General features: G+C 47.9%; 2 protein-coding genes across 2 annotated transcripts in view; both read left to right on the top strand.

Annotated features, from left to right (window-relative positions):
* Positions 1–12332, top strand: part of LPCAT2 (lysophosphatidylcholine acyltransferase 2) — a 53335-nt gene that overhangs the window by 29987 nt on the left and 11016 nt on the right. Inside the window, exon 13 of the mRNA XM_015572654.1 lies at positions 1125–1278. Coding sequence (XP_015428140.1) covers positions 1125–1278 — 154 coding nt within the window. The remainder of the gene's footprint in view (positions 1–1124; positions 1279–12332) is intronic.
* Positions 11328–12326, top strand: CAPNS2 (calpain, small subunit 2). The gene has a single exon (XM_006777056.2). The coding sequence runs from the start codon at positions 11407–11409 to the stop codon at positions 12298–12300; it is 894 nt and encodes a 297-aa protein (XP_006777119.2). The 5' UTR covers positions 11328–11406; the 3' UTR covers positions 12301–12326.

Raw genomic sequence — 12332 nt, forward strand, 5'->3', positions numbered from 1 at the left:
ATTCCCTTCAATTCTCATTGTCCCTTTTATATAATCTTTCCCCTCCCCATAGAATACACATCTTTTAGAATACATTGGTTTAAGATAATGCAATATTCAGATGGTATATTATAGAAATGTACACTTGAACCTTATATAACCTTATTAACCAAGGTCACCCAAATACATTTAAGAAGAAAGGACATGATGTAAGTTACAGTGTATTTTCCAGTGTCTATCACCCTAGTTACGGTTTTTCATAACTAGGTTTGGAGGAAGTGGGTCTGGTCTAATGAATCTCCGTAGCCCAACATTTTGTGAAATGTGATTTTTTTCAGCCAGAAAGCTCCTTGAAAGAAAAAGCTGTATTTTTTTAACCACTTGGGCAGTTCTGTTGACTTACCGAGTCATGTTTAGATTTAAGTGTGATTTCTTATTTTCTTCTCATGAGTCATGTATTATTCTGCCACACTGCTTTTTTTTAAAAATATTTTATTGATTTTTTTATAGAGAAGAAGGGAGAGGGATAGATAGTTCGAAACATCGATGAGAGAGAAGCATCGATCAGCCGCCTCCTGCACATCCCCTACTGGGGGTGTGCCCGCAACCAAGGTACATGCCCTTGACCGGAATCGAACCTGGGACCTTTCAGTCCACAGGCCGACGCTCTATCCTCTGAGCCAAACTGGTTCGGCCACACTGTTCTTCTCAGTTACTTTCCTTCCCCTTAGATATTTGGGGGAAATTACAGTCACACTAATATCCTTTAAAAGAATCAGAAGCCTGGACACATGTTCAGCTTGTACTTTTAAACACACATTTTATTCTGTGCCAGTTTAACACTTACAGTGTTTCCCCTAACAAGTGACTCGCCACTGTTCATAAAAATCTCGTGTGGGTTGGGAATTGCTGATACCATGTTTATTTTATTTTATTTTATTGTGGATTATCTCACTAGCTTCTTTCCTTATTTTATTTTAAATTCTTTATTGTTTAAAGTATTACACACGTCTCCTTTTGCCCCCATTGACCTCTCTCTGGTTGTCCCCCCCCACCACCCCACCTGCACATGCCCTCACCCCCTTACTGTCCGTGTCCATGGGCTGTGCTGACATGCATCCATGTATTTCTAATTCTCCCTCTAGATTGGATTGGGATGGCATCCGCAAGCACTTGGATGAATATGCGGCTATTGCGAGCTCGTCCAAAGGGGGAAGAATTGGAATCGAAGAGTTTGCGGAGTATTTGAAGCTGCCTGTTTCCGACGTGCTGAGACAGCTGTTCGCACTCTTTGACAGGGTATGTTGAAACGCAGTCTCTGACACGCAGACGTGCCATGCTCCCGGAGAACATGCATCCATAGCTCAGGCAAGAAAAACTTGTTAGGTCAGGGTTAGACCCAGCAGGGCTAAGCCCAAGGTTTAATTGCATGGTTTTGTTTTCTCGCCTAAATCCTAATAATAACAATACATGTGCATGTGTTTTGTAACAGTGATGGTAGTGTCTGTATTTGAAACACCAGGCCAGGTATAAATATTGTGATCCTGTCATCATATTTGTCATATAGAATTGGGAAGGGTTCTGTAACTGGCAAGAATTTTAAAATCTCTTATCAAAACTATACATCGATGACCTGGTAGTGCTATTGTATTCTGAAGGTTTCTGGATTCCCCCCCCCACCCCACCCCCAAATATGTGAAAATCAAATTGATTTTATTTTCTAAAATAACATTTTATAACAAAGGTTTCAATGAATGCTTGGTCATTTGCCATAATATTCGGGACACGGTTTTCTGCTTATGAATATGTAAGTACATGAAGTTCGACACCTGAATTGTCAAAAAGTTTCCTTAGAAAAGTGTATCAAGTCCTCTGTTTTTAAATTTGTTTTTAGTACGTAAAATTCACCCTTTGGGTTAAGGTTGTATGAGTTCTAACAAATGCATAGAGGCATGTAATACCAGCAGGTTCAAGATACACAGCAGTTAACAAAAATATTACCTTGTAGCTATTCTTTTGTAGCCAAGCCCTGTCCTGACCTTTAACCCCTGACAACAGAATCTACCCTTTCGAGCCTGGCTTCTCTCACTTAGCCTAATGCGTTTGAGATTCAGCCAGGTTGTTGTATGTATCAACAATCTGTTTCCTTTCATTGCTGAATAGTATTCCGTTGTATGGACTATGGATGTACCAGGCTTGGTTTACCCATTTCTCAGCGGAGGAATATTTCATTTGTTTCTAATTTGGGGCAGTTGCGAATACCACTGCTCTAAGCATTCAGGCATACGTTTTTGTGCAAATGTCGGTTTTCCTTTCATTTGGGTAAATACTAAGGATTGTGATCTCTTTATTTTCTCTTGCCTGAGAAGGACTTCATTTTGCATTCATCCCTGAAGAGTATTTTTGTTGCGTAAAGATTGCTGAGCTGATAGTTCTTTTCTTTCACCGACTCATTAGCGACGTCCATGATTTCACTGCCTAACTGGTTGTTCCTCACGTTTTGACTTTCCTCACCAAGCCTCCTGCTGTGGCGTTTTGCCCAGAGGTAGTTGCCTTTTGCATTCTGATCAGAGTTCCTAGTTTTAATCAGAAGGTGAGATAGACTTAACCGGGCTCATTCCATCTTGTCTGGCACCAGAAGTCCCAGTTCTCTAGTAACCACTGGGGAAAAAGGTATTTTGCAAAGAAATTATAGCTGGGTGGCAGAAACCAGGACAGGGCTTTTAGTCTTTTTTCCCAGGCCCCCTCAGCTTCCGAATGACTGTACTCTGTGATGTCATAGATGAACTGTTCTTTAATATCGTGAGGTTAGGCTGCCTTCTTCTATAGGCTGTGCCCGGGCCTCTCTTTTGGACTTGCTTGCATCATACAACTATTCTTTCCTTGTCCGTGAAATGTCCAGTCTTCATTACATTTTATAATAGAACTACTCCACCACGGCTCTACGGTGTGATGAAGATTTAGGGGGAAGGACGAGGGAGTGTGGCTCAGTGGTTGAGCGTCGACCTGTGAACCAGGAGGTCACGGTTTGATTCCCAGTCAGGGCACATGCCCAGGTTGCGGGCTCGATCCCCCAGCGTGGGGTGTGCAGGAGGCAGCCGATCCATGATTCTCTCTCATCATTGATGTTTCTATCTCTCTTTCCACCCTCTCCCTCTCTCTGAAATCAAGAAAAATATGTATATATATATTTTTAAAAAAAAGGTTTAGGGGAAAGGAGAAGAAAACAATTGGCTCTCACTGCGCAGGCTGGGAAAACAGGAACTTTACACTCACACTATGACTAGTTCTGAGAGATTTATATAGAATGGCTCTAGAAACCATGCACGTACTTTTAAGTAACGTTTCTATAAATAGGACAGGAAGGAAGATGGCAGGGACGTACCAGTAAGGACAGGCGGTGGGGGAGTGGGAAGTGACATGACACGGGAACCGAAAGGGAAGTGTAGACTTTGTGCTCACCAGGATTTGTCATGAAAATTAAAAATCATGTCTATGGAGGTTGCCCTTGCTTTCGGGTGTCATACTGTCATCACTGGCGGTGACGGGGTTGCTGGGACAGCAGTTCTGTCTTTGGTTGACGGATCACACCTGCCACCAGCCCCACTGTTGCAGTAGCACTGCCTGGTATGGGCAGATTTGGGAGAGGGAAGGGAGGGTGAGCTGAGGATTAAAGTAATCCCTCATTGGCGAGGTTGACTCCCTCTGACCTTGAGGATCCAGCCAGCCCTGGGAGTTAGGAGACGGTGAGACCTGAGAGCCAATGTGGTCGATCACATTTCTGTGTCAATTGGCTCCCATATCAGTTATAACTGTGACTTTTTTCTTCACTTCTTTGCATGGTGTGACTCGACTTTAGATACAGACCTGGTCTGTATAGCGCCTGTCCTTTGATGTCCAATGCACTGGAAGGTAGAGAAAATAAGCCGGGGAGTGACTAGCTAATGCGTCTGGCCATCTTTTCTTTCCTCCTTTCTTTCCCTTTTCCCCTCCGTCTCCGCCTGTCGGTCTCCCTCCTTTTTTTGTTCGTGACTTGCCTGCCCCTCTGAGCCTGTGCGGAGTCGCTCTGTGTTGAGAAGCTGGGCTGTGTCATTGCCGCCCCGCCCTGTCCCCACATCCACTTCCATGCCAGGCTTGTTTTCTCAGTCTCTGCAAGCGATTTCGCTGGGGACCGTTCGATGGGAGCGACAAGGAAGTCCAGGGGCTTCATAGTTTGTTTCTCTCCCGGTGGCTTATCTTGCTAAACTCAATGCTTAATGAGGGGTGGGGCGAGGGGGAGGAAGGGCGGGAAAGAGAAAGGGTGGGGTTCCTGTTGCTCTCCCGATAGCCATAACTCCCGTCAGGCCCTCCCTTGTTCTTTCCCACTTTATCATCCATTTCCCCTTATTTTCCTCCCTTAATTAATCTTTTTTTTAAAAAAAATTATTATTTTTTTAATCCTCACCCAAAGAGTGAAAATATTTTTTCCATTGATTCTTCAGAGAGTATGGAAAGGATGGGGAGTCGGGGAGAGAGAGAAACATCGATGTGTTAAGAGACATATCAACCGGTTGCCTCTCCACTCACGCCCCAGCTAGGGGTGGAGGGTTGAACCTGCAATCAAGGTAAGTGCCCTTGACCAGGAATTGAACCCGAGACCCTTTGGTCCACAGGCCGATGCTCTTAACCGCTGAGCTAAACCGGCCAGGGCTCCTCTCTTAATCTTTACCCAAGTCTCATGTAGTTGTGGTTGGTGTTTTGGGGACAGAGGACAGACCTGAATATCCCTTCATATCCCCTTACGTTCTTGGCTAGCCTACAAAAACATCATACTAGCCTTTGTCTCCATTTGTCCTAAAAAATATGCTGTGTGTTGAGCTCCTTTTGATATCCTGCCCTGTTCTTCGAGACACTCAGGTATTTGATGGCAGGGGGCGTCCCAGAGAAAGATGGCATCATGGCTTTGGGCTCCTCCCCTTCGGAGGGTCCCATGTCTTTGAGAAAAGACCCTTTTCATCCGTAGGTTTAGTTTAGCTTCTTTATCTTCATAAATGTATCCTGAACTCCCTGGGTCCTGAGATAATGTGGGATCCGTCAGATGTCCAGGGATTCGAGCTGAGGGCCGAAACAATCGTTTAGCGCCGTGTCTTCTCAACACTTCTTGTATTCATATCTCAGTGTATGGGAGTCATTTTTACGGCGAGAACAGTGTCCTGCGACGCCCATCCCAGCGTCATCGCTCACTCTGTCCTCCTCTGTCACAGTTACTCAGGAAGCGGTGTGGTGCCTGCGGACAGGTTCGCATTTACCTGCGAGACAGTCCTCGGGTGTTTCCGTAGGCAGCGCATCTGTCCTGCTAGCTGGACGGTCTGCCTCTGACCTCTTGCAAGTAGCCTTACCCGCAAGCTTAAACCTGCCCCGTCCTGTCTCCTCTACGCTCCACCTCATGGTGCACCCTGTCAGTGTCCCAGCCAATGCTCATCACCTTCGCAGTGTGTGTCCTCCCTGGTGACAAAGCTGTATTTCAGGGGCTGGCAACTTTAAGAGCCAGATAGTAAATACTTTCTAAATATATATATATATTTTTATTGATTTCAGAGACGAAGGGAGAGGGAGAGATAGAAACATCAATGATGAGAGAGAACCATTGATCAGCTACATCCTGGGTAAAGATCCTCCAACCTGGGCATCAGCCCTGGCCAGGCAGGCCCTGTCTGTTTTGCAGGCCTTAAGTGTTGCCCAATCAAGACAATGAGCTTAATAAGAAACTCTTCACCATCAGCAGGACACTGTCAGCAAAAGCAACAAGTAAATACTTTTTGACGTTGTAGGATATAGGGTCCCAAACTTTCAGAACAACTTGCACAGTTGACTAGGCATATACTTTTTGATGTTGTAGGATATAGGGTCCCAGACTTTCAGAACAACTTGCACAGTTGACTAGGCATTCAGCTTGCCACTCAGACCGAGTTCTCTGTTCATTTCCAACCATGTGAGCCATGTCAGTGCCCGTCCCGACTCTTGGCATGTGCAGCATATCTGCATATCACACAGCCCCTGCTTCCCTGGCAGGAATGGACAAGCAAGGATGCTTGTTATCCACTGGCACCCATGACTTCACACTTGAACTAGGACCAAGAACGGGGCAGACGGGAAGAGCTCGGGGTAAAGAAAGGCATTCATTCCACATCATGGGAAGCCGTGATCCAAGATCTACAGGCGTTTACCGTGGCCACACATGCTGGATTGTCCGAGTGCTGCCGGGCACTCACCCTCTTCCTGCCTCATATGTAAACGGAGTACGTGGTCGTGCCAGAGAAGCAAGTGCCAGGCCGAAGGCAGAAAAGGGAAAAAGCATGACAGTTTTTGAATTGTGTGCAGCGTGGGGAAAGGAGCCGCCTACATGTATTCGGCTGTGGTCTGAGTGAGCAGATGGTACCGGGGGAAAGCGTGTGCGCTCCTGCCATTCTGTAGCTTAGGAATCAGAAAAGATGGGCCAGTTCCACGAGTTAGAGCTGCGGGAAGACATCAAACAAGAGGCAGACAGATCGTCAAGAATAAGGGTTCAGAGCGATCCCCTTCCAATCAGATGGGGTGTATCCTACACCGTAAGAACGGTTATGATAAGCCCTGACTGCGAGCCCCCAACCCAGTCTGTACACCTTACCCGGAAGCTTCGTTTTCACCAGCTTAACAGGGGCCGGCAAGCCACAGCTGATGGAGCAAATACAGTCTGACTCCTGCTTTGTCAATAAAGTTTTATTGGGACACCACCATGCCCATTCACCCATGCATTCCCTATGTGAATTGTTGCAATGGCACAGGTGAATTATTGCAACCAACAGGGTCGTCTGCTAGCCTTTGCATTTCCAGGTCAGGTCTGATAGGACTATCGTATTCCCTAGCTCATGGGAAAAGAACTCATCTGCATGCCAGCCTCAGTCCATCACTTTGATCTATGGGATCTGCTCTAGAGCGTATACGATCTAATGCAGAGGAAGGCTGTGACGTTCTGAGTGGGCTAGGTGACCTTTTCTGTTCAGTCGGACGAATTGTCCTGAAGGTTTGGTGGTCCTAGTGTCTGGCCATTTCCCTCTTCAGTTCTCAGGTCAGCTTAGCTCCCACATGGAGTGCATCCTGGTACTTTCTCTCACTGGGAGTTGTGACCCGAGAGATGACCCACATGGGCATGAGACTTATCTGCTCTGTCTTTGGCTCCTTGGTGCAAGGACACGCAGGAGGTGCGTGAAGGGAACGGAAAGGAGACGGCAGCCCTAAAGCTTCGCTTTGTAAGGGGAGCGAGTGGGCAATCACTGGCCTCTTCCGGGAGCCCGGGGAAGTGGAGGTCGGGGCTCTGTAAAGAGCACACATCAGACCAATTTAATTTCCTCCTGTGACTGAGGCTAAGATGGTAAAGAAAAAGGAATACGGATTATCTCGATGGATCTAGAAAGACTTTGGAGTTCATCCAACATGACATTCTCATCCGTAAACTAGGAAGGTCTGGTCCAGCCCGTGATGAGTTAGGTGAGAACCCCGCCTGCAAGAAAGGCTCCTTTCAGAGGGGGAGTCCCGTGTCCTGTGTTATCCCAGACCCGGCTCACTGACCCCACCTTGGAATTCCGCGTGGAGGTGCAAATACTTGATAGGTTGCAATCAGAAATACTTTTGAAAACCAGATAATATGTCAAAGAGGCGGTCAGGATAAGTAATCATGTCTTTAAATGTTGTGAAGCCAGCCCAGCTGGCATGGCTCAGGGGTTGAGCGTCGACCTATGAACCAAGAGGTCACAATTCGATTCCCATTTGGGGCATATGCCTGGGTTGCTGGCTCGATCCCCAGTAGAGGGTGTGCAGGAGGCAGCCGATCGACGATTCTCTCGCCATTGATGTTTCTGTCTCTCCCTCTCCCTCTCCCTTCCTCTCTGAAATCAATAAAAACATATTAAAAAATAATAAATGTTATGGAGGCAGACCCACGATAAAGAAAGGTTGAATTAAATGAATATATAGCATAGAAAGACTTGGGCACCAGAAGGAACTGACTGCCAGGTGAGAATGCTGCTGCTGACACGATGTCGTGGCACATGAGAGTCTAGCTTCTAGGATATTAGAGCTAAAGGATCTTTGGTGTCAGATGGCCCATCTTCCTCATTTTGCAGGAGGCGGCCAGCCGTAGGCAGGAAGTTGCAGACTCAAGGCTGCCCAGCTAGTTCACGACAGGCCCAGGACGAGAACTCCGAGTTCAGTCTTCTTCCTACTACACACTGTCCTGTTGCCTTTTTGAAAAATAACTTTCTTGAGGCCCATTTTACATATCATATAATTTACCCATTTTAAACATACATTTCAATTGCTATTTTTGTTAAATTTACCAAGTTGTGCAACCATCACCTTAAAACAGTTTTAGAATATTGCCATCACCCCAATATGATTCTTTTGTGCCTTTAACTTATAATTCCTGTCACCTACCTACTCTCCCTGCCCCCCCCCCAAAGTTGTTCTTCTGTGTTATTCTAGGCCTGCTCTAGAATGGGGATGTGTCTCTGTCAATTTGCCTTTTGTAGACATTTCACATTAATGGAATCCTACACTATATGGTTTCGTGTCTGGCTGCTTTCACTTAGCATGTTTTTAAGGCTCATCCATGTCAAGGAAGTAATTCATTCCTTCGTGCCGCCAAATAGGGCTCCACTCTACGGATAGATCACGTTCTGTTTATCCGCTCACCAGCTGGGGGCAGTTAGGTTGTTTCCACTTTGGGATGATTCTGAATCATGTTGCTGTTGGCACTCGTGTGTCACTGTTTACTTTTTTTACGTTCAATAGCTCTTCCTCCTTAAATTGAGGTTGTTTCTCCAGATGTAGGCAGTAGAGGTGCCCAGACAGCGACCAGAGTTGCTATTCGTGTTCAAATAAACAGCCTTAGGGCATTAAAGAGTCCAGAAAAGAGAAGGCTCGTTGCTCTAATAACAGCATTTACCCTGGGATGGCTTATGAGAAATCGTTAGCCAAATGCCCTCCATCTTTACAGAAAACAAGCGAGAGGAACTGGATTGAAACAGGGTGGAAACACTTCAGACGGGCATAAGGAGGCGCATTTTATGTGGCAGTGAGCGCCATCAAGCTAATTTCCAGCACTATAAAGACAAAGCCATCCAGTTTCCTCGGAGAGAAGCGTATTCGAATGGGTTTAAACCTGTCTGAGGCCAAATAATCCCTTGGGGTCCCCCAAAAGGAAGACAGTCCCTTTATGGTGCCGCTGCTTTGTGGTTAAGGAAGACATTTGGCCTTTATCGTACCCATGAGACCAGTTATTGGAGTTATTATGCCATAAAGCTTGTGTCGGAAAATGTTACACAAGCCACTGGGTGTGGCAGAGGGAGGCATCGCTTTCATGTCCTCAAGAGAGCATGTTCCTTAGCCACCAGTGGCTCCCTGATAATCCTGTATAATAGACGGCCAGGGACCATAAGCGGAGTGACCGGAATGACCGCTCGACCAGTAGCCATGAGGTGCACTGACCACCTCTCGGTCCCTCCCACCCCACTCCCCGCCCCACCATGAGTGGGGTGGTGAGCGGTGGGCAGGGTGGCAAGCAGCCAGCAACAAGTGGTGGTGGGTGGGTGGTGGCTCGAGTGACAGGTGGTGGCAAGCGGCAGCGAGCTATGCACAATTTCGTGCGCTGGGCCCCTAGTATTAGAATAGCCATCGTCAATACTAGGAGCATACAGTTAACAATTCATTTTCTATCTAGTCTTTTTTACTTTTTTTTTTACTTCATATTTGAGCTGTCTGTGTTTCCCACAGTAACCTATGAGATGGGCTGACACATGGCATTCAACCCCCTTCCCAGTCCAATTCTTACTCTCCCGTCCCTCCCATCCCAGGTCTGTTTGGAGAACGCTGACTCAAGCGATGGGGAGGCCTGCATACTATCCTCTTCTGCAGGTCAATGCTGCCTTTCCTCAGAGGAACTCACTGCTCGCCTTTTGGTACCCATAATGGTTTCTCTCTCCATCTCCCTTCCCCCCTTTCTAAAATCAATAAAAGCAAATATATTTTTTTAAAAAATGTAAAGGACAAGATATCAAAAAGTACATGTTGCCTGACTCCATGGGATTTCAGGTAGAAAAAGGAATGTGTGGTGTTAGATGTCAGGGTATGGTTCCCCTTCAGGGAAGAGAGTATCTTAGGAAAGAGGCAGAAGAGGTTTTGGGGGTGCTGCTGATATTCTGTTCCTTGACATGGGGGTGTGCCGTCTGTGAAGTGTTGAGCTATACCTTAGTGGTTCGTACATTTTTCTGTGTGAGTGTCACATTTCAAAAGCGATTCCAAATATATAGCTCATGATCTCTGGCCACAGAATCAGAACCTCTGCATTTTCTTAATTATTATTTTTATCATTTTTAAAAAAATATATTTTTATTGACTTCAGAGAGGAAAGGAGGAGAGTGAGAGAAACATCAATGATAAGAGAGAATGATTGATCAGATGTCTCCTGCATGCCTCCTACTGGGGACCGAGTCCATAACCTGGGCATGTGCCCTGAACGGGAATCGAACCCTGATCTCCTGGTTCATAGGTCGATGCTCAACCACTGAGCCACACCGGCCGGGCAGAATCTCTGCATTTTAAAAAGCCCCCTTCCCCATTTTTCTTAAGAACACTGGATTTGGGAGATCTTTGCCAAAGGAAGGGGGTCAGGTACATAGGCTCCCATTGCCAGTCATTCTCCCGTTCTACCCTGCACGTAAATGTCCCTTAGAAAAGAGCGGCTTGCTTTCCTTGAGTCACTGACCTCTGTCAGGAAAGCGGGTGCTGAGAGAGCACCGAGATCGCTGGCACACGGATCATTTATAGACATTATTGCTTCGAATGGGCGCTACACACAAGCACTTACGAGTATTTCTTAGACACACTAGAAGCCCGATGCACGAAATTCACGCAAGAGTGGGCCTTCCTTCCCCTGCTGCCAGCACCGGCTTCCCTCTGGCACCCGGGTTCCAGGCTTTCCTCGCAGCCCCGGCTTCGTCTGGAAGGATGTCCTGTCTAATTGGCATATTATGCTCTTATTATTATAGATGAGGGATATTTATCAGAAGAGCTCCCTAAAAATGGCAGGCTGGCACACGGATCATTTACAGACGTTATTGCTTCGAATGGGCCCTATGCACGATCACTTATGAGTAGACACACTAGAGGCCCGATGCACGAAATTCATGGAAGAATGGGCCTTCCTTCCCCCGGCTGCTGGCACCGGCTTCCCTCTGGCACCCAGGACCCGGGCTTCCCTCGCAGCCCGGCCTCGTCTGGAAGGACGTCCGGTCTAATTAGCATATTATGCTCTTATTATTATAGATGAGGAATATTTATCAGAAGAGCTCCCTAAAAATGGCAGGTGCTAGGACCTAGTGGAATTCAGGCAACGTCAGTGGGAGGTGAGCCATGGCATGTGGGCTGCATGTGGGCCGTGGGGCGTGGTGCCGCGGAGGCAGGGACAGAAAAGCCAGTTCTTCTGCCCGGGAGCTCGGCAGGCTCCATTTCAGCTCTCTTCATCGCTCTCGTGCAGCGGGAAGCATGTTTCTCGCCAAGGCGTTTTTGGAAGGGGCAGACCGGGGCCTCGGGGAAGCCCTGGGCGGCCTTCTTGGAGGAGGAGGTCAGAGACGAGGAGGAGGAGGAGGAGGAGGACGGGGCAATGTTGGCGGGATCGTTGGTGGGCTTGTGAATCTCATCACCGAGGCGGCAGCAGCTCAGTACACCCCAGAGCCCCCGCCCACCCAGGAGCACTTCACCAACGTGGAGGCCCACGAGAGCGAGGAGGTCAGGCGCTTTCGGCAACAGTTTGCGCAGCTGGCAGGCCCGGACATGGAGGTGGGGGCCACCGACCTAATGCACATCCTCAACAAAGTCCTCTCCAAGCACAAGGACCTGAAGACCGACGGCTTCAGCCTGGACACCTGCCGCAGCATCGTGTCCGTCATGGACAACGACACCAACGGGAAGCTGGGCTTCGAGGAGTTCAAGTACCTGTGGACCAACCTGAAGAAGTGGCAGTGCGTGTACAGGCAGTTCGACCAGGCCCGCACCGGCGCCCTGAGCAGCTCCCAGCTGCGGGCCGCGCTGCAGGCCGCCGGCTTCCAGCTCAACGACCAGCTGTACCACATGATCGTCCGGCGCTACGCCGACGACGAGGACGGCAGCATGGACTTCAACGGCTTCATCAGCTGCCTGGTCCGCCTGGACGCCATGTTCCGGGCCTTCAAGTCCCTGGATAGGGATGCGGACGGCCGGATCCAGGTGTCCATCCAGGAGTGGCTGCAGCTGACCATGTATTCCTGAGGCGGGAGGCCCCCCGCCCCTGGAGGACAGGA

The sequence above is a fragment of the Myotis davidii genome, unplaced genomic scaffold (genome assembly GCF_000327345.1).
Source record: "Myotis davidii unplaced genomic scaffold, ASM32734v1 scaffold328, whole genome shotgun sequence".
In the NCBI taxonomy this organism is placed as follows: domain Eukaryota; kingdom Metazoa; phylum Chordata; class Mammalia; order Chiroptera; family Vespertilionidae; genus Myotis; species Myotis davidii.

What these genes read in the sequence shown, in the direction of transcription:
- CAPNS2 (XM_006777056.2), top strand. Translation starts at nt 11,407, where the DNA reads ATGGCATGTGGGCTGCATGTGGGCCGTGGGGCGTGGTGCCGCGGAGGC.